Below are 20,649 nucleotides of genomic sequence, written 5' to 3' on the forward strand. Positions count from 1 at the left end.
TCTGAAAAAGTATAATCTATATTACAAATCCTTTATTTTAGACGATACATTGCATACGATGAAGAGAAAGAAAAAAACCGATGTAAGAGCAACTCCAGGAGGTTGTGAAAAAAGTCAGCCCGAAAAACCAGTTTTGAGGGATACTATAATTTTTTCATAGGCTAAAAGTATCTACGCGCACAGCAACTCCCTAATAAACTAATAGCCCAATATTTAAAATATGCCATGTCAAGGCTATGGCCCAAATGAGTTGATGCCACACCACCAGGAAAAAGGCGTCAAATTAGCTGATCTACTCCATGGACCAAATTAGTGCTACTTTCTCCACGTGATCGGAGAAACGACCACCACCGCTAGAAAAACTAGGGCAGATTCATTATTTGTTGTGTGCACCGCCGACAGAAAAAAGTAGGGCAATTAGAAAAAGAATAATTGATGAGTGGACAAAGCAGACCTGTTAAGAAGGTGTTGGATTCATCATCCTCAGATGACGAAGAAGAATTCTTTTTCAATGTCGCGCATTTGATCATTGATGAAGATCAGTATGATGAAGAATCGAGACGCCGCGGTTCTGTTCATGGCCGTCAAACGGTTCGACGTAATAGAGAGGAAGGACACGTGAGGCTATATCAAGATTATTTTGCAGATTATCCAACCTATGGCCCAAGTTATTTTAGGCGACGGTATGGAATCAATTATTCCACGTTGGTTATCTTGAGTTGTAATAATTTGATTTGGGTTTGATTAATATATATATATATATATATATATATATATATATATATATATATAGGTTTCGAATGCGGCGTACACTTTTTATACGCATTCTCAATGCTGTTGAACAGCATGATGAATATTTTGTTCAAAAAAGAAACGCAGTCGGAAAGCTTGGGTTATCTAGTTTGCAGAAGGTTACTGCTGCTTTACGGATGCTAACTTATGGAATGACAGCTGATGCTACAGATGATTACATTCGTATTGGTGAGAGTACTGCTATTGAAAGTCTACGAAGATTTGTCACAGCTATTGTTCAAGTTTTTGGAGATGAGTACTTGAGAGAGCCCGACGAATATGACACTGCTAGATTACTTGCAGTTAATGAGAGTAGAGGTTTTCCAGGTATGCTTGGGTCCATAGACTGCATGCACTGGAGGTGGAAAAATTGCCCGTCTGCATTGCAAGGTATGTATAGTGGACATGTGCATGAACCCACAATTATACTAGAAGCAGTGGCTTCTAAAGATCTTTGGATTTGGCATGCTTTCTTTGGAATGCCTGGGTCGCATAATGACATCAACGTATTGCAACGGTCTTCGATTTTTGCAAGGCTAGCAGAAGGGCAAGCTCCAAAGGTGAATTATATTATCAATGGTCATGAGTACACAATGGGTTATTATCTTGCAGATGGTATATATCCTTCATGGGCGACGTTTGTGAAGACCATACCAGAGCCACAAGGTATGAAGAAAAAATATTTTGCTGAAGTCCAAGAAGCCTGTAGGAAGGATGTGGAACGTGCATTTGGTGTGCTACAATCTTGTTTTGCTATAGTTCGTGGGCCAGCTCATTTTTGGGATGAAGAGACACTTAATAAAATCATGACATCTTGTATAATTATGCAGAACATGATAGTTGAGGATGAGCGAGATGAACACGATGACTTCAATTATGACACTATGGGTGAAAATGTTAAAATTTCCCATGAATCCACACCTGAACTGGATGAGTTTATTGCAAATTACCAGACAATTAAAGATCGATCAACGCACACACAACTTCAGGACGACCTCGTTGAGCACCTCTGGCAACACTATGGAGATCAGAATTGAGGGATAGACTTAGTTGTATTTAGCATTATTATTTTTATGTGAAAACAATGAAAAAACCAAATGCCTACTTGATTCAAGATATCTGCATGATCTGTTTCAGCTATTGTACTACAGCTAGCTCTCCTAAAGCTACTGTACTTCATGAGATCCAGACGATTTGTTTCAACTACTGTACTACAAAGGAAACTCTTACTCCTGTGAGAAATACAAAGGAAAAGAAAATAAAAAAAATGTGTGGGCGACATTTCTGTAGCAAGACGTCTAGAATTCAAGTCATGCTTTCTGCAGAGCAAGCCATCCAAACTTCTCCAAATCCTTCTTTCCACAGAGCAAGACGTTGTTTTACAGATAATAGTACACTGGCCTATTTTTGTTGTCCAGTATTGAGATGATTTCCCATAAGAAAATGTGAACGACTAGTATTTCTAAATGTAAACAGACACCTGATGTGTGAATTATATATGACAAGCTAGTTGTGCAGTATCCAATTACATATTGCCAAAAGAAAGAAACCTAAATTGCAGTTGTGTATTATCCAATTACATAGCGCCAAAAGAAAGAAACCTAAATCTATAGTGATAAAAAGCAAACAGTTTAGCTAAAGACTAATCAACACCTAATGTACCATGTAACATTAGGCATTTTCAGACAATATCTTAGATCGTAGTCTCATGTAATATTGCTTCTGATCAGTAGGCATGACACTAAGGTCTAGTGTCATAATCCTCTCTTCTTCCCTCTTCTTATGTTGTTCAACTTCTTGTTGCCTCAATTCTAGCTCTTTACTCCTTAACTCCATATTTAATTTCTCATTCGCAGCCCTCTCTTGTTCAACTGCTAATGCTAATCTAAACCTCTCGTCCTTTTTCATTTCTTTAAATTCATCTGTTTCTTTCTTCTTTTCAAATATTTTGTTTAAAGTTTCTGTGTAGCCTTTCTTTTCAGCTTGAAATGCTGCTGCTTTGGCCTTCTTCTTTCCAGGTGGTCTTGTTGTGATAGTCTAATTTGGAGTTGTAGGCTCGCTTGTTTCGGTGGCACTTGGTAAATGTGGAGGTGAGGTTTCATTTGAGTTCATCTTTTGCTTCTTATTAGATGACTTGCCAATAGCCAATTCTTCAAGTTTCATCTCCCATTTACGCTGTGTCCTCAACTTATTCCAACAATGCATATATGGAAAAGCTTTGTGTTGCTTATCTTCAGACTTATATAAAGCACACGCCTGTGTAAGCTGCACATAGCAAGAGGAGAATATTAATTTGTGAAGTACACATATATAGACAATATGTGAAGGTTGTGCAAAACAAATCATTACCTTGTCTTGCATTGTAGCACCACTTTGCCTTCTTCTCTCAACCTGAGCAAGGCACCCAATAAACCTGTTTACACCTTCTTGTATGCTGGCTCAACGGTGCATAATAGAGTTCTGGCTACAGGTTGAGGAGAAGGTCTTATTGGCATGAAAGTAGTCATAAATTCTAGTCCAATATGAACTGCGAGTTTGATTATAACCAATAATTGGATCCAAACTTATGTTAAGCCATGCAGACACCAAAAGCTCATCTTCCACGTCACTGAAATTCTTTGACCTCTTATGGTTCGGTCTAGCAGAGGGTGCATAAGTGTTTACTTCCACCCTTTGTGGTTGTTCCTCAGGATACAAGTCAACTAAATCGTCACAGTCTTGTGGATTTGTGCCTTCACTTAGCACGCTGATATAGTATCCTGCTAATGGTACACAAACAAGCTAATAAATTAGCAGAATGTTTAGTTTCAGTCCTACTTATTATTTACTGAATGTTAAGTTTCAATCCTAATACAACATAATGTAATATATATGTTCAAACTTCAAACAAAAGCTAATGGTTTTATCTCGCCTCTTGGGCAGTACGAAGTGAAACCTCTTGCTGTAGAAGTGCAGATCACATGCCGACCCCAGCCTAAAAACATCATCCTAGCAGTGCTAATAGTTTTATCTAACAACTAAATAATTGATGGCATCTACTACTTAGCACTCTGCCACATCTGAGTAGACTGAAACACCATCTGAAACATATGTAATTAAAGGCACAAATCTGAAGCAGTACCAATTCCTAATCAAAGTTTTGGAGAAACCATGGCCAGATCTAGATCCAAATACATATATATCAAGGTTTGGGGGTTTGATTTCGCACCGGATGAAGGGAATAGGTGCACGTACCTGTCGTATGTTCATCACCGACGAGATCCGCGCCAACGCTAGAGGAGGAGAGGAGTGCTGCTTGACTCGTCTGATCCATTTGCTTCTACACGCAGGGAGGACAAGCAGCAACTGACAGCGTCAAGAGGTAGAGATGACAGATATAAAGTAGGATGACAGAGGAGCAAGAAGCCAGGAAAGTCACGAACCAAAATAGCAGCTCGGGAGAAGCTAGATGTGTGCGCGGGAAAAAAGATTGGGGCCTTCCCACCTCCCGCACAAATGAGGGTCGCCAAGGGATGTTTTCGGGCTGTGCTACTTTTCCAAAATATTTTGGGGAGCTACTGAAGGAATGATTTTCCATGTAACCCTCAAAAAATTGGCTTAGGGCTTCTTTTGGTCATCTACTGGAGTTGCTCTAAGATGTAGAGTCCACTATAGATGAATAAAATTTAGAGTACATGACCATAACGGGTCAAAGTATGCGTGTATGTGTAGCCCGAAATTGATCTAGTTGATAATGTCGATCTCTAGCAATCCAGTCATGCCATCCTTTAAAAGGCTCCGCCAATCTAGATAAGACTATCTTTAATTTTTTCGTTATAGGGTTGTATTTTCAAAGAAGTCCACGTACACTTCAAAATGTTCGGTGTCTCCGAGCCTTCAATGGCCTCTTTTTGAATTATTGGCGTACTAATAATCCTTTGACGAGTCTAGTGTTTGATGGGAGCTGTTCACACATGGTAGTGCTGGGAATCTGGGCCGGGCTTTTCGGGCCAGCACGAGCACGGCCCGAAAATAAGAGCCCAAAGCACGGCCCGGCACGAAAAAATATGGGCCGGGCTAGCACGGCCCGAAGGCGGGCCTGGGCCGGGCCTCAAATTCCGACCCGTCGGGCCCCCAGCACGGCACGCATAGATGGGCCGGGCTTGGGCCGGCACGGCCCAATTAAGCCCAAACTGTTTAATCTCTTTAATTTAGTAAGATATTGAGTTTATATTGTTGTTATATTTAGAGTTTATGTGGTTAAATAATGCTATAATTGTTTAATATCTTTAATTTAGTAAGATATGAACTTTATATGGTTATAATATTTTGATTTTATGTGGTCAAATATACGGGCCGGGCTTGGGCCGGCACGGCCCAACGAAGGCACGGCGTGGTTTAGGACCGGGCTGGGCCACTGTTTTTACACTTCGGGCTGGCACGGCACGGCCCAAAAATTGTTTGGGCTTTCTTGGCCCGAACCCGTTTAGCACGAAGCACGATGGGCTTGGGCCGGGCCGGCCCGGCACGGCCCAATTCCCAGCACTAACACATGGTAAGCGCGTTGTTGTTTGGCAGAAGCATCATGCATCCACGCTAATCAACTTGTGTTCTCGACATTTTTTTTTTAAATTGGTGTTTGAATCTGGGGGCAGTAGCTGGCCGTAGATATTTTTTGTTTCTGTGTTTTGCGGTAGAAAAAAAAGAGAGGCAGTGGGAACGTGGGATGGAGGAGTAAAAAGGTGGGAAAGCCTATTTCCATCTCTCCTTCTCACGAACTCCGAGCCAAAAAGCGTCCCCACAACCCGCAACTCCGTCTTTATTATTATTGCTAGTAGCGGATACTAGCACTAGCCGTGGTGATGCCAGCCAGATGCAGTGCTCAAAACTGTTCCGCTCTCTCTCGCCACACCCGTGTTTGTGCGCGTAGCAAATCTCTTTCTTGCTTGCCATCTCCCTTTCTTTATTTGCTTCCGCCTTTATTAATTTCCATTCCCCGTAATTTCCTCCTCCCTTTTCCCACCTTGCTTCCTCTCCTCGCTTTGCTCTCTCTCTCTCACACGCACATGCGTAGGAAGGGTAGGCTCGAGGTCGGAAAAAAATTCCATACATGCGTGCTGTAGAGCGGTATCTGTGCAGCACCTACCAGATTGATGCCACGTGTTCATTTATTAATCTCAAAGCAATCTTTCGGATCGGCTGGCCACACTAGCTAATTTAATGTTAAAAGGAGCCAACGTTTCGAGCCAGTCTTTCGAGCCAGCCGTAGACAAGCAAACAAACAGAGGCGAACTCTGAAGCTAGTTACAGCTACTGCATTTTTCAGCATAAGTAATCGTCACCATCACAAAGGATTCTACGTGCAATGTTAATTACAAAGCTGACAACGTCAGGTTGCTGAGTGTATTATGAATACTTAGTCCTTAAATGTTACATGGTTTGCTACATCAAAATTTAATTTCCGAGCAGCCGATGCATCTTGATCAACTCCAAGCAGAAGCCTGGTGTATCCTCCTTGCATTAATGGAGCCTCCATTGATGAAAAATCCACATACATATTGTTGGTGAAAGCATTTGATATTCCCATATTAGCATTATTGCTCTGGCTCAAATTTTTTGGATCATGTTCATGCTCTCTATTGTCTGTTACTTTGCTTAAACCTTCTCCTGTGTCATACACAAAAATGACAGAAATAAATCACTATCAACAATATTAGAATAAGATTTGGCGGGCATAGTGATGAGTACCTTTCTCCTGAGAAAATTTCTTTTTTTTCCATGCTTTCTTTTCAACTATATTCTTTGCTCGCTTACTTTTTGCACCTTTAATCACACGAGGAACTCGAAATGATATGGCACTTTTTATTATATCTACATTGGAGTCATTTAAAACCATAGGAATATCATTTACTCTCGAAGAAGATAGAGATGCCATAGGAACATCATTTTCTCTCAGATTACTTAGAGAAGCATCTGATTCCATCTCCAACTTCTCTAATGCTTTCTCTAAATAATCAAGAAGTGGCCTTGACACTGAGCACTTCAATGCAAGGGATGTTGCCTTTCGAGACATGCGTGCAGCATGTGCTTTCAAGGTTTCATTCTGATTTGTTTTTCTTTCAATATGAAATCCCTTTTTTGCATATTTTGTCCACCTATTTAATATATATTTCGGTGGTAAAATGAAAACATCGTTCATATTAAATACTTTGAAGGCATGCTTGCACAATATACCTATAAGATATGAAAGTTTTGGTTAGCAACTTGTATTAGAACCAAAACTATAGTTTCAAATGAAAATACATACCTATGGATTCAAACTTCCTGCAAGAACATGTAATGGTCAAATCTGCAACATTGAATGTTACTGTTGCTCCATAATTTGAATGCATATGTGTAACCATGAATGTTGATATTGACCCCTCAGATTGTAACAATTTACATGAATATGAAAACTGACATTTAAATTCTTCCTCAAACTCCATATACATCCTCCTTGTATATGATTCAGCAGCATACTTCAACAAAGGTAAATTTTGGATGTAATTAACTGGATTCTTCATACGTGATTTGAAATCTTCATCCAACTCATTTTCGCGAAGAGAAGCAGAAACCTTCTCGCATTCGACGATGAGTTCGGAAAGCCCAAGTTTCCTACGGAATCTCTTCTTAAATACATTATTCATACCTTCACTCCTTTGAGTAGTTGTCATATCCGCTGTAAAAGAGTCACGATAAACAGCAGCCCACTTTTCTCTTAAATTATATAGATTTAGCATCCACAAGTTCTCCTCAAGGCTATATTCAATCAACAGTTCATTCCACTTCCTTTTGAAACAATCCTCTGATCTATCTTCATAGACACAATTTTTAAATGCAGGTAGAAACTTCTTAGGATGGTTATGAATGATATGACTTAGATGTTTAGCGGCATTAAGATAAATATGCCATAAACAAAGTCGATGTCTTGTATTTGGGAACACATAAGCAATTGCACATGCCATGGCTGCATCTTGATCAGTGAAAATTGTACTTGGATGTTTCCCTGACATTGCTGTCAAAAAGGTTTGAAAGAGCCAAACAAATGATTCAATAGTTTCATTAAATAACAGTGCAGCCCCAAAGACTATTGTCTGCTTATGATGGTTGGTTCCAAGTAGTGGAGCAAAAGGCATTTCAAACTTATTTGTTTGAAATGTGGTGTCAAATGAAACATCATCTCCAAAGCATGCATAATCTAATATAGATTGACCATCAGCCCAAAAGAAATTAGCTATCCGACCATATTGCTCACCTTCTTCCAAATCTATTTCAATGGCATAAAAAAATGCATGATCCTCTATTTGCTTATTCTTCAAGTATTCCAATAGTGTTTGTGCATCATTGGATTCTAAATATTTCTTTCGTTCGCGACCGATCTCATTATTACAATCCATCCTCGAGAATGGAACTTTATCAGCACCTCCATAAAATTGCTTCATAAATTCATACACTTGCGTTGGTCTCATTCCAGCTTCCCGTATTTGGCTAATGAGTTGTCTGTCCGCTTCAATAACATGTCGTTGGGACCTTAACTTGTGTGCCTTGTTCGGACTAGCGAGGGTATGATTGTGTTCAAGTTCAACTTTTTGCACTGTCCAAACCCCTTCCCTGCTAATGCTAAACTGGACACGAGCTTTGCAACCTGTCCTTGTAGTTGATTGTGATGGCTCATTTTTTCTATTACCTTGGTTGCTGCAAACTATATGTTTCTGAAATATAGTTTTATCTGGTCGACGTCTTGTATCACTCTTTCTAATACTAAACCCAACCATACATGCATAAGCATTGTACATCTCATAAGCTTCTTTCTCAGAGTCAAAATACATTCCTACTTTAGGAACAATCACAGCTGGTCCAACTGGATCAACCTTCTATTGCAAAATACGTTTAGAATAAAGTCACGTTACAACAGTACGGAAATTTATTGCAAAATACGTTTAGAATAAAATCACCTTATATGTCACCACTTCTGGAATCGTGTTCTCCTTGCCTTGAATGTTAGTATCGATAGCGCCAACAATATTTACTTCGGTGTTTATACACTCAATGTTCTATGCAAATGTGGGAATTACAGTCAAATAGACAAACTAAATAGACGGAAAAAGTACAATGATCAAAAGAACTAATGATGACAGTACCTGCAGTGTCGCCTCTTCATGATCAGATGGATCGACGATTTGGGTAGGGACGTCACATAGCAAGGGTTGCAGCTGGGACATGATATTCGTGGTGGCGGCGGCAGGATCGCTGTACTCTTCCATGGATGCAATCGTCCCTCTAGGGCTGTGTGTTTGCGGTACGCAAGGAATGGCGGCGCTCGTTTGTGTAGGGCATGAAAAAAAGTAGATGGCTTATTTGCTTGTACGGCTGGCAGCTGGCTCCAAACGTTGGCTCCTTTTAACATTAAATTAGTGTGGCCAGCCGATCCGAAAGATTGCTTTGAGATTAATAAATGAACACGTGGCATCAATCCGGTAAGTGCTGCACAGATATCGCTCTGCAGCACGCATGTATGGAATTTTTTCCCTCGAGGTCGAGCTACTACCATCCATCTCTCCCCATTGCATGCGAAACAAGAAAGCAAGAGGCCAAGAGGAGCAGAGTGAGTGAGTGGCGTTTGGTGTGAAATGTGGACTTGGACCTGGAAGGAGGACGAAGCGGGTCATGGAATGGTGATGGACCTGCTGCTTGCTCCCCTCCCTGCCGATCTCTAATCACTTTGCCCCTAGGTACCGTACAGGCGTGCGCGCGGGGCATCAGACACACCTCCCCTTCCTAACTTCCACCAAATCTCCCTCCCTACCGTGCTTTCCGCTTTCCTCCCTTGATTTTTTTTATCCGTCTCCTAGCTCCAGATTTTAAAAATTATCTCTTGTGAGCAACTCATAGCTAACTACTACTAGTAGCTGAGACTAAAAGGGTGTGCTCTCTCGCTTTTAATCTCCATGTTACCGCTAGTGCTCTAGTCTTACCTAGCCTTGCTGAGCCCCTTGCAGTGCTGGGAGGAGAAGGACAAGGTCTCTGATCAGCTCAGCTTGTCTGGTCAAAGCTGAGAGCCTCGTTGTGCTGTGAGTGCAAGCTCGACCGACAGGACCCCTGCCACTGTGAAGCACAGCGTCAGCGGCGACAAGACGAAGGGGCGGAAGCTGCCAAGCCGATAGATCTACGCAAATGGAGACCAAGGACGTGTCGCCGCTCGCCGCCGCCACCACCACCACCGCGGCGCCCGTGCCTGCACCGACCTCTCAACCGCCTCCGCCGGCCCCTTCTTCTATGGCGCCGCCGCAGCACCAGCACCAGCACCATCCGCCGCCGCCGTTCGCGCAGCAGGCGGCCCCGGTTCCGTCGCCTGCCGCGTCCATGCCCGGCGGCATGCGGCTCTCGTTCGACCAGATGTCCGGGAAGGCGCCCGGGGAGCAGCACCACCACTCCGCGCCCATGCTGTACACGGTGCCACCACCGCAGTCCGCCGCGGGCGCGGGCGCACCGGGGGCCAATGTGCTGGGCATGGGCGAGCTGATGCGCAAGAAGCGCGGCCGGCCGCGCAAGTACGCGCCCGACGGGAGCATGGCTCTGGCGCTGGCCCCCATCTCCTCCGCCTCAGCCGGCGGCGCCGCAGCCCCCGGACAGCAGCAGCACGGCGGCGGGTTCTCCATCAGCAGCCCCCCGTCCGACCCCAACGCCAAGCGCCGCGGCCGGCCTCCCGGCTCTGGCAAGAAGAAGCAGTTCGAAGCCTTGGGTACATGTTTCTCTCCCGTGCTAAAATCCCTTCGTACATGCTTCTTGCGCGCGCCCTATCTCACCAGTGCTGTGCTCCTTTCTTCGCTCGTGCAGGCTCCTGGGGCATCGCCTTCACCCCTCACATCCTCACCGTCAAGGCCGGCGAGGTAAGATTCACAGATCTTGTTCAACTTTCAAAACTTTTGTTGCATGCATCCTTGCCGGCTTGCCGTCGCTGGTCGTATGGCGTAGATCTGCGAGTCGGCGCATCTCCTCTATGAAGGCCAAGTCATGTATGGTCGTAGGGAGTACGCATGTCATGTATGGCTTCTTGCCAGAAGGCCAAGTCACCTGTGCTTGCTGTGACCTTTGTGCTCTGTTCTGCCATGCCGTTGGGAAGCCCGGCAGGCTGTGAGCTCGCGTGGCGTGGGTGTTCGTCAGATTCCCGGCACAGCTACCAGTTGACCGGGCCCACTGTCAGTGGTGGCAAGCTGGTACTAGTGGGTGATGCACTCGTTGTCATTCCGGATTCTGACTGAGACTCTGGTGCTGCCAGTACCAGCCTGAATCCTGCGGTGTAGAATACGACGAGGGGCTCCAGGCAGCTGGCACCTTTTGGTTGTGCAGTCCTCACTCGAGTCTTGACTCTTGTGGGTGAGGACATGGACTGTGCAGGGTAGCTGGGCGAAAGGGTTGCTTATGCTGATCAAATTACTCCATGGAAGCAAACATTATATATTAGTTGCCTTCTAACGTCATTGTGTTTGTGAATCATGATGGTTGATCTAATTTGGAAGCATGGATGCAGCATACTTCACTGGTGTTTGCTAACTTTATTATTAATTAAATTGATGGATATCGAATAGTAACCTAAATTTACTTTTACTAGATGTTTGAATTGGATTAACTGTGTGGCTTGTGCATCTTGATCGACTAATCTGTACTGTAACTGAATTTGACATTCATCTCTCTGCTTCAACATTTGCTCTCAGCTAGCTGCTTAGAATTCTTGCTGCAAGCTGTTCGCTAGCATGGTGCAAGGCCAAGCCATGCAAATTGGTCACGCCTTTTTATTTCTTTATGGCTATGAAGTTATTTCTTCATTTATTGGCAGTGGGTCAGAAACTTGGATTCCTGTTCTAATATCTGCTTCTTGCCTGACAGGATGTTGCTTCAAAAATAATGACATTCTCACAGCAAGGCCCTCGCACAGTCTGCATCCTTTCCGCGAATGGTGCAATTAGTAATGTTACACTTCGGCAGCCAGCCACATCTGGTGGACTAGTTACTTATGAGGTATGGTCTTCTACTGCTTTCGAGTGAGTGGATGCATATGTATCTTCTTTTGAGAATGGTATCTGAATGTCATGAGGTTTTCTACAATCCTCCATAGAATAAGTCATTGGTCATCTTGTACTTTGTACCTCTTCTAACAATCTGCTGGATTGATGAGAGTGCCACCTGGTTGGTGGGAAACATTGGCTTTCAGTTAAGGAAGGACTATATTGTTGTTAGCTTCTTTTTCCTGACTTTGGTAATCTCAAATGGATCCACAAGCACATCAATTGACTTTCGGTTCACCTAATAATTTTTAGCCTAGTGTTTGGATTTTAATTGGATTGCGACTTTGATGCTAAGGTTGGGTACTTGGATGCCATCTGGCAAAGTGTTTGATACATGTTATACCACCTTAGAAACAATAGTGCCTGTGAAACTAACATAGATGCCCTGAGCAATTAACTATACAAGTTGCGCCTGCTGTTCATTGCCACACCTGACAATGCTATGTACATTTTCTTCTGGCAGGGGCGCTTTGAGATAATCTCGCTATCTGGTTCTTTCCTGCTTGCGGAGGATGGTGATACTCGCAGCAGGACTGGTGGCTTGAGTGTCGCACTTGCAGGATCTGATGGCCGAGTTCTTGGAGGGTGTGTTGCTGGAATGCTTATGGCTGCAACTCCTGTTCAGGTCTGATACATTTGGGTTTTCTTCCTCATCCCAGCTGACATCTGTTCGATTGCTTTATGCCACTGATCACTTGGTATTCCTACCTGTGTCTGATTGGTCATCAGGTTGTGGTGGCTAGCTTTATCGCAGAGGGAAAGAAATCAAAGCCAGCGGAAGCACGGAAGGTTGAACCGATGGCTGCTCCTCCACCGCAGATGGCTACCTTTGTTCCACCTCCGCTGGCCACCAGCCCTCCATCGGAGGGAACATCCAGCGCATCATCTGATGACTCTGGCAGCCCAATCCACCACAGTGCGATGCCGTTCAGCAACTCCAGCCAGCATCAACACCCTCACCAGCACCAGCACCAGCACATGCCGCCTGCCTACGCATCCGGGGGTTGGTCCCTCTCAGTGCACCAGCAGAATAGGCATGATTCTGACATGAAGATGATGTCGAACTAACAGTGCTCAACCTAGGCGTCCCATTTGTTGGTTGGGCTGGAGAGGAAGGAAGCTGCTGATGGTTGGTACTGCCGCTATGAAATGGTCTTCTTGCGCCGTCTGTCCTGATCAGTGACCCCGTGTTGCTCTGGTCAATGACGGTGTGTCTGCTATAGCTAAGATAGCTAGGAAGGATTAGAGTTTATGGGCTCACTTGCTGTTGTTCCCCTGGGTAAGATTAATTTAATTTGAATTAGCCGCTGTTGTAATGCTGTAGCCAGTGTCCTGAAGTCGCTTATCAGTCAGTCCCTGACGCGAGCTGTGATGGTTGCCTGATGAGATCTTCACCTCCTAGTCCTAGGCTAGTTAAAATATCATTTCTCTAGTACTATGAATCATGAATTTACTTGGATGCTTCGGTTTGATTCAGGAATTTGATCGTATTATGTTTCGTTTTGTTCTCTTCTCTTCTGTTTTTATGCTGATCCTGCATGTATTTTTACTGGAACTGTTTTTTCAAGTGATGCTAGTGACTGCAGCCATGAGGCAATTCTCGCTGCTGCTACGTCTGAACGAGGAATTGTTTGAGCTACAAGTTCGCCTAAATTGGGCAGTATATAGCACTTGAGCTGAAGGAGATTGCTCGACTGGGCAATTCGCAGATTGAATCCAAGCATTTTCCTCTTGGAAGATGTAGATTAGAGATACAGATACGGTCAAGAGAAATTTAGCCTGCGGTAACAAACCTTTAGAGTTAGTTTAGCAACCCTATTTTTCTAAGGGGTTTACATTTTTTAAGGTAAATTAGTTCATTTTTTAGGGAAAAAGAGAATCCTTTGAAAAATGGAGTTGACAAATTAGCTCTTAATAATTGTAACTAGAGATGTGCCCGTGTGTTGCGACGGCACAAAATCTCTACTCGGATGAAACCGAAATCAACAACACAATCAGATCTTAAGATGTGCCTTATTCCCTAAAAAAATCTGTTTGAGGCCTAAATGACTTCGCAACAGATGCTTGTAATCTAACAAATCTTTTTTAGATACCAGAACATATTAGATCTTTAGAAAAAAAGACAATTCAGATTGACACATAAATTCATTGACATGATCAGAAAAAGAAAAGAGGGGATGTGATCAGCCAAAAACGCAAGCCCCACCACAACTCATATATTTTGTTTTCTTAGGATATGGCACAACCCGATCATCTATCCATTACCCAACACAGATGGAACCAATATTACTTTGCATTTGGGAATACAAGAGAAGATATGTGATGCAATCTAACTCTATCTACAAGAGGAGGTAGAAAGATATAAACTATAGCTAAACATACTTTGAATCAGTACACTTTTCTAACAATTAGTTGCACGCCTTCATAGTGGTGGTAGGGTCTAGTGCATGACATGTCCCAAAGGTGACTATGCTCGCCTTGGTTGAGAAGTTGCGGGTCACCTCCATACCAACAGTTGTGTCCTTCTCTGTGTTCGCCAAATGGTAGGAGTGTAGGACGCAGTGAGGTTGTCCCCTATGTTGTTCCTGAAGGAGTGTTAGTGATCGAATCACTTTGCACACCAAAAACCACGAAATTCATGCATTATGCGCTAATATAAAAAAATCATTGAAGGTAACAACTTTCAACATGCAAGTTAACTGCCCAACAAGTAAAAAAACATAAAACATTTAAGATATGCCAGCAGACCTCATGCGGTGAGGAGAGTTGTCCACTAAAGTCTCGGGTTCGAAGCGACCTCAGAAGGCTTGCCTCGAAATGTCCCTTCAACCCCATTCATGTGGAAGCCTCCTGCAGCAGTTTGTTGAAGGATTTACTATGAACTGGCTAGTAGAAACAACTTACAAGGTCATAGCAGCACTGAGATCTACATTGCTGAAACTCAAACCAAGCATTGTACTTGGTGAAATCCCCAGTAGTAGCATCATATGCAACATCAGCACCAGCAGGAATAGCTTCGTTGCCAAATACAACAGAAAGGTTAACCGAAGGTTTTGTGTTCATGGAAGAACTGGCATTGATACCAACATAATTACGCAAGTACTGGATTCCAAACTACAACCACAATGTAGAAAATTAGTAAAAACAATGGAATAGATATTCAACCAATCTGGAAAAGGTGAAGAAGCATACCCTCCCAAATGCTTGATGTGGATAAGAAATGGCCATTATGTTTTTCAAGCTTGGTAAACCAAGTTCCTCGACTGTGACTGTAGTTAAGAGCTGAATAGGACTAATCTAAAATCAATCATATGCATAGAACAATTTATTTAATTCCAGGCAGTTAAACAAGAACTTTAACATAATAAGGCTTGAATAAGACATGAACAAATTTAGAAGAAACTTACATGAGGGTCTGAATTTGCTTTTGACATCCACTATGACATTCTTGTGCTTTAGCTGGACTTGGATCTCACTAATGATGGACTCATTTCTCATTGTGCTTAAAGCTGTTATATCCCCTATAGACAGAAATATCAGAAAGGAAAAGATGGAAGACAAAATTTTCATCATCGTTAGTGAGAAGTATGAATATAATAGGTGTATGCAAACATAGACAAAATCGTGCAAATGTTTCCATATATCAAATCATTGTGAATAACAATTAAACAAAATAAATCATAACCAATTAATTTCTTCCATAGTGTACCAAATTCATGTCTGAAAATTGCAGTATGAAAGTCTTTAGTGCTTGCTCTAATTATGAGTTATTTCAACATTGGATAACAGTGTAACAAATAAATCTTGAGAGCACAAGAAATCAATTAAGGAAATATCACATACCATTTTATTGTAAAGAAAAGCAGAATTAACAACTTCTGTGCTTTTTCAGATTGATCGTGGGGCTTATTGGTTCCATGTTCACTAAAAAGACCAGATATTGAGCGAGAGCTGAATTTTTCATTCAGCATGACATGAGAGTTCTTTGGGCTTGGTGTAGGGTCGGCAACCATTCATCAATGAGGGATCCATGGTTACTTGTGTCGGCCATGCTAGAAATCTCTAACTGAAACAGAAACTCAAATCATTAAATATCTGAACAAATAAATTACTTGCACATGTAAAAAAAAACCAATTGAGTTTTGACAGACTTACTGTGGGTCTGGGTTGTGTTGTTGTTTGTGTAAATCACTCTTCTGTTGTTTGTGAAGATTTCCGCTAGTTTGTTAGGACCTCCTTGTAGACGATGTTCTTGGTGTATGTCCCACAATCTACTGTGGGGTTCTTTCGTACACCCTTCCTCGACCTCTTATTTCCATCGACGGCTGGGATGACAAGGATCTTTATGTTCGATCGGGCTGTCGCTCTAGATAGAGCAACATATAATTGGCCATGAGAGAACACTGATTCGGGCAAGTACACACCAACATTGGGAATAGTCTGACCCTGTGCTTTGTTAACAGTCATTGCAAAACTAAGACGTATAGGAAACTGCATCCTTTTGAACTGGAAAGGGAACATCTCATCATCAGAGGGACAAAGAGGTATACGTGGCAGGAAAATCCGTTTTCCAGCATGCTGACCCAGTACAATTTCTGCGTCAATGCTATTTCTTTGGAAACCACGAACCACCAGCCTGGTACCGTTGCAAAATCCATTCGCAGGGTCTATATTCCGAAGCAATATAACAGGGCATCCAATCTTGAGCTTCAAAACATGCGGGGGCAGCCCATTAGGCATTAGTGTGTTTAGGAACTCAGGTGGGTAATAGTTATGGGGATCGTCCATGGCGCTATCGAAACTATGGTACACCGTATGTGCACCTTGAAAACGATCGATCATCTTAACATTTATCATATCCACCCAATCATTTCGCGTTGATAGTATCACTCGTGAAGTAATGTAGGTGGAATCTGATATATTTTCATTGAGATTTGGGAACACATAGTCTATTAGATTGTCAAGATCACTGTCACTCCCACTATAAGGCACACATACCTCGCCAGGAAGACGAATGTCACCATCTCTATTCGTGACCTCAGTTCCACCACCTATGCGTAGCAAAAACTCTTCAAACCAAGGGTCGTTTTTTGCCCTCATATTGCTAACAAGCTTTAAGTGGGACATGGACTCCCATAGGTAAGACATCCGTAGAGAAGAAGCGACTACTTGAGCCCTTGAACCTTTACGAACAACAGGCAAGACTTGTCTGAAATCCCCACCGAAGACAATGGTTTTACCACCGAATGGCAATCCAGGCCGACCCATTATATCGCGCATGCTATTGTCTAGTGCCTCCACAGCTTGTCTCTTAGTCATAGAAGCCTCGTCCCAGATAATGAGAGATGCTTTCCGTAGCAACTCTGCGGTTCCACTCTGCTTCGTGAAGCTACATACAACGCCATCATCAATAGTAAGAGGTATCTTGAAGCGTGAATGGGCAGTTCTTCCTCCAGGCATTATGGAAGTTGCAACGCCAGATGTAGCTGTTGCCACCACAATCTTGTTCTGGCTGCGTAGCGTCGCGAGCAACACTCTGTATAGATAAGTCTTTCCAGTGCCACCAGGTCCATCCACAAAGAACAATCCGCCCTGATCAGTGTCAATAGCAGACATAATCTTATCATAGGCGGCTCTCTGTTCCTCGTTAAGAGTCTCTTTGAGAGCCACATCTGCCACTGTCGGTTCGACACTTTCCTCCTCGTAAACCTCCCTAGCAGTAGCTATAGCATCGTCATACGTGTCAATGATAGGAGGAAGTGGGAATGTCTTTATGTCCTTTCCCATTGACTGTAGCATGTTCCTAATGTCAATCAATACCATTTGCTCAACCTGAGTTTTGCTCTCACTCCTACGTTGATAGTCCTCTGACATAGCATCTAGGTGTTTCCGCCAGAGTACCGCCACATCGCTTGGCTCACAGTACACCAGTATTGTGGCAAAAAGTCGTCGCAGCGCCGATGGCATCTGGAAAAGAGCATGTTCAGTGAGACACTCATCCAGTGTGTTGTCCGACTCAAGCAGTCCCCTTCTCTCTGTTGCCTCATGAAAAGTCGGTAGCCTGACACCATCTACTGTCCTTGGATCCACATAGGAGATGGCGCCAGCCACGTGGTTTAGGAGAACACAGAGATAGTAGCGCTCCCCCTCGGCTGGATGAGTAGAGACTATTCTACCAACTTGTCCACCCGTATCTCGTTTCCTCCGTTGCCATACTTTGCCCTTACCACTCTGCCAAGTGAACCACTCAGGGAAGTCACAATATAGGATGCCCGGAGCCTCTTCGTGTAGCCTATTTGCCTCAAAATATGCTGTGAGCATTGACCTATCAGCACCTGGACGGTTTACAACTCGCTGGACCATTTGCCGATCATGAAACGCCACCATGTGCATGTTTGGAAGATGGAGCTGCATCTGCATCACAGGTGGAGAGTTCTGACTAAGCTCAAAGCCGTATATCCTCCATAAGGCTTCTGGCGGGGTCACCTACCTTGCATCTCTGTACTGCTTGATCTCATCTACATCATCATCTGTCTTGCTCGCATCTCTCATAACAACAGACGCACGATCATGGCCTTTGTATATGTACTTGAACAAATATTTAACAACCTTGATGCTCCCACACGCCTCAACATTGATGTGACAGTTGAAGAGGCGAAGGAGGTAAGGATTGTAAGGAACAACCCATCTATTGTCCAACTCGCACCCTCGAACCTTTTCCTTACGCCCATCGTCACGACGTCTGTAAACAGGATATGAATCCTTCCCTTGCAAAGTTGCGTCACTGAAAGGCCGAGGGTAATGATTCTTGCACGATGCACGACCCTTAGTGCATGGACAGTTAGGGTTTAGCGACCCGCATGGACCATGCATCATATGCTTATAACCATCTTTCGTAGTTCATGGTACTTTTTGTCTGGGATCTCGGCTGAGATCAAAAGGTCATACTGCTCAGGGCATGTGAGCTTGTACTTCCTCTGCATGATTAGTAAAAAATGGGCATGGGGCAAACCCCTCTTTTGAAACTCGACGACATAGACGTAAGCACGAACCTTACCGAGAATATCTTGTTTAGTCAGCCTATACTTTAACTCCTGTAGCTTCGCATGAAAGACACGCACTACAAGATCCGAATGATCTTGTGGTGTCTGCCCAGGGAGAAGCTCCCTCCTTATCTCATCCCAGTTAGGGTTACATGTCATGGTAAGAAAGATGTCTGGTTTCCCAAACTTCCGCACCAGAGCCATAGCATCCATATATCGACGTCTCATGTCACGAGGACCGCCAATAAACGACGACGACAGCACAGTTCGCTTCCCAACCTTTTCTGCTCTTATATCGCCATCTAACATAGTATCCACCAAACCCTGGTATAGGTCTGCCCGTAACCGATCCTGGTTCTTACGAATGAAATCTAAACGAGAGCTCTCAATCTTGATGTATGTGTCAACTGCGAACTGCTGGAAAAGACGTTTACCATGAAGTATTGGATTGAATACCCCTGGACGAATCTGGAATTTGTAGCAGTAATAGTCACGTACGGACACACATAGATGATTAGGAGATTCTGCATACGCAAGGATTGATTATTTAGTGATGTCGAAAGGATACTTTAACAACGTGTTACGAAGGAAATTACAAAGAAACAACTAACCTGCATCTTCATCGTTTGCATTACTTGCCCAATGCGTCGCACGATATGCATCCACTTCGCCCATGGATACACCAACCTTTGGTATATTTGCATGCCATCCAAGTTCACCTCTAGGAAAGAACAGTGGATACGATAGTGCATCATAGCATCCATGGTATGAGCGGATACCATGGCTTGACCTATCCTTCCCATGTAGCATAACACTCTTGTTGAACTGGCCTCGCCGTTCGCTCCCCTCGATCCAGACAGCAGCGACCTCTGAAGTGATAGGTGTGTTATATGTCTTCTGGTTCAACGATTGATCAAGGTTCAATGTGATACGATAGTAATCAAGGTTCTCAACATGACCCATGCTTCTAAGATGTTCAGAGTATGTATTTTCACGAAGTATGGAAACTATCTGTTTAATAACATCTTTGTCTTTCTGTTGATGTTCTTCGCGACACATACGGTACCGATGCTCGAGATTGGGATCATCATCGTAAAGGTAAAGTTCAAGGTGTTTATGCTCCGCCCCACCTTCCCTACCGAATGACTTGATATTGTGATACATCATGCCTTGTGCCCGGAACGTGTATATACCAGAATCCCTCACATTAGTTGTCATACTATCAAGGCAACAGTACAACGAAGTGAAAGAGAAATGGCCATTAAAAACCTGATGTTATCACGAAAGTGCCTAGCATTAGAGTCTGCACTATCCCACAACCTCTGGAGTTGTGGAGGGGTCTCCAGTGGGGCTAGCTCAACCTTCCCACCACGACAGCAAAATCCAGGTGGCTCATACTCAAACTTCTTCGCATTACAATAACCGCAGTTGGGAACATACTTCAGCATATGTGTTTCTTCAGGCACGTTACTGTACACCTTGTTGTACGTGTCAGGCAAATCAGTGTCAATAGATTCATCTTGAGTACCATCGATCTCGATGTCCTTATCGGTCTCATCATCTAATATTTTTTTTAGAAAACAACGATTAAGACATTTGTATCTATATAAACCATGGTAGCAACATGTAAATCCAGGTACGTACATTGCCCAACGAATAGGTATCCATCGTTATCATCATCATCCTCTTCGAATATGACACCCTCATCATCGTCACCTATTCGTGAAAAT

The 20,649-nt window shown here is 43.3% G+C and overlaps 3 protein-coding genes and 1 long non-coding RNA gene across 7 annotated transcripts; 2 read left to right on the top strand and 2 right to left on the bottom strand.

Moving 5' to 3' along the window:
- Positions 1-435: 435 nt before the first annotated feature.
- Positions 436-1,829, top strand: LOC103644819 (uncharacterized). Its single transcript, XM_020542053.1, has 3 exons — positions 436-683; positions 794-1,119; positions 1,333-1,829. Exons 1-3 carry the CDS (start codon positions 436-438, stop codon positions 1,827-1,829), a joined length of 1,071 nt encoding a protein of 356 aa, XP_020397642.1.
- A 556-nt stretch (positions 1,830-2,385) lies between these two features.
- Positions 2,386-3,552, bottom strand: LOC103644820 (uncharacterized). The gene is made up of 2 exons (XR_002266717.3): positions 3,142-3,552; positions 2,386-3,057 (listed from the first exon to the last, which is right to left on the bottom strand). It is a non-coding gene; the product is annotated as an uncharacterized lncRNA (long non-coding RNA).
- A 2,520-nt stretch (positions 3,553-6,072) lies between these two features.
- Positions 6,073-9,256, bottom strand: LOC103637704 (protein FAR1-RELATED SEQUENCE 5-like). 2 transcript variants are annotated; one of them, XM_008660389.1, is made up of 5 exons: positions 8,952-9,256; positions 8,766-8,864; positions 7,079-8,684; positions 6,520-7,005; positions 6,073-6,438 (listed from the first exon to the last, which is right to left on the bottom strand). In XM_008660389.1, exons 1-5 carry the CDS (start codon positions 9,072-9,074, stop codon positions 6,188-6,190), a joined length of 2,565 nt encoding a protein of 854 aa, XP_008658611.1. In that variant the 5' UTR covers positions 9,075-9,256; the 3' UTR covers positions 6,073-6,187. The 2 variants fall into 2 exon arrangements, with proteins under 2 accessions (XP_008658611.1, XP_008658616.1); XM_008660394.2 differs by having other exon boundaries at positions 7,079-8,681; positions 8,952-9,137.
- An 81-nt stretch (positions 9,257-9,337) lies between these two features.
- LOC100282073 (AT-hook protein 1) lies at positions 9,338-13,384 on the top strand. Of its 3 annotated transcripts, none has more exons than XM_008677701.3 (6): positions 9,338-9,542; positions 9,810-10,552; positions 10,648-10,700; positions 11,698-11,829; positions 12,340-12,501; positions 12,606-13,384. In XM_008677701.3, exons 2-6 carry the CDS (start codon positions 9,985-9,987, stop codon positions 12,942-12,944), a joined length of 1,254 nt encoding a protein of 417 aa, XP_008675923.1. In that variant the 5' UTR covers positions 9,338-9,542; positions 9,810-9,984; the 3' UTR covers positions 12,945-13,384. The 3 variants fall into 3 exon arrangements, with proteins under 3 accessions (XP_008675923.1, XP_008675929.1, NP_001148458.1); XM_008677707.3 differs by having other exon boundaries at positions 9,345-9,485; NM_001154986.1 differs by having other exon boundaries at positions 9,480-9,733; positions 12,606-13,374.
- The last annotated feature ends 7,265 nt before the right edge of the window (positions 13,385-20,649 follow it).

The sequence above is a fragment of the Zea mays genome, chromosome 1 (assembly GCF_902167145.1).
Source record: "Zea mays cultivar B73 chromosome 1, Zm-B73-REFERENCE-NAM-5.0, whole genome shotgun sequence".
In the NCBI taxonomy this organism is placed as follows: domain Eukaryota; kingdom Viridiplantae; phylum Streptophyta; class Magnoliopsida; order Poales; family Poaceae; genus Zea; species Zea mays.

Coding starts and splice junctions, on each gene's coding strand:
- LOC103637704 (XM_008660389.1), bottom strand. CDS start 9,074: ATGGAAGAGTACAGCGATCCTGCCGCCGCCACCACGAATATCATGTCC. Junction 7,006..7,078: donor CAGGAAGTTTGAATCCATAG/GTATGTATTTTC, acceptor CATATCTTATAG/GTATATTGTGCAAGCATGCC. Junction 6,439..6,519: donor GAAATTTTCTCAGGAGAAAG/GTACTCATCACT, acceptor TGTATGACACAG/GAGAAGGTTTAAGCAAAGTA.
- LOC100282073 (XM_008677701.3), top strand. CDS start 9,985: ATGGAGACCAAGGACGTGTCGCCGCTCGCCGCCGCCACCACCACCACC. Junction 10,553..10,647: donor GAAGCAGTTCGAAGCCTTGG/GTACATGTTTCT, acceptor TCGCTCGTGCAG/GCTCCTGGGGCATCGCCTTC. Junction 10,701..11,697: donor TCACCGTCAAGGCCGGCGAG/GTAAGATTCACA, acceptor CTTGCCTGACAG/GATGTTGCTTCAAAAATAAT.
- LOC103644819 (XM_020542053.1), top strand. CDS start 436: ATGAGTGGACAAAGCAGACCTGTTAAGAAGGTGTTGGATTCATCATCC. Junction 684..793: donor CCAAGTTATTTTAGGCGACG/GTATGGAATCAA, acceptor ATATATATATAG/GTTTCGAATGCGGCGTACAC. Junction 1,120..1,332: donor TGAGAGTAGAGGTTTTCCAG/GTATGCTTGGGT, acceptor TTGCAAGGCTAG/CAGAAGGGCAAGCTCCAAAG.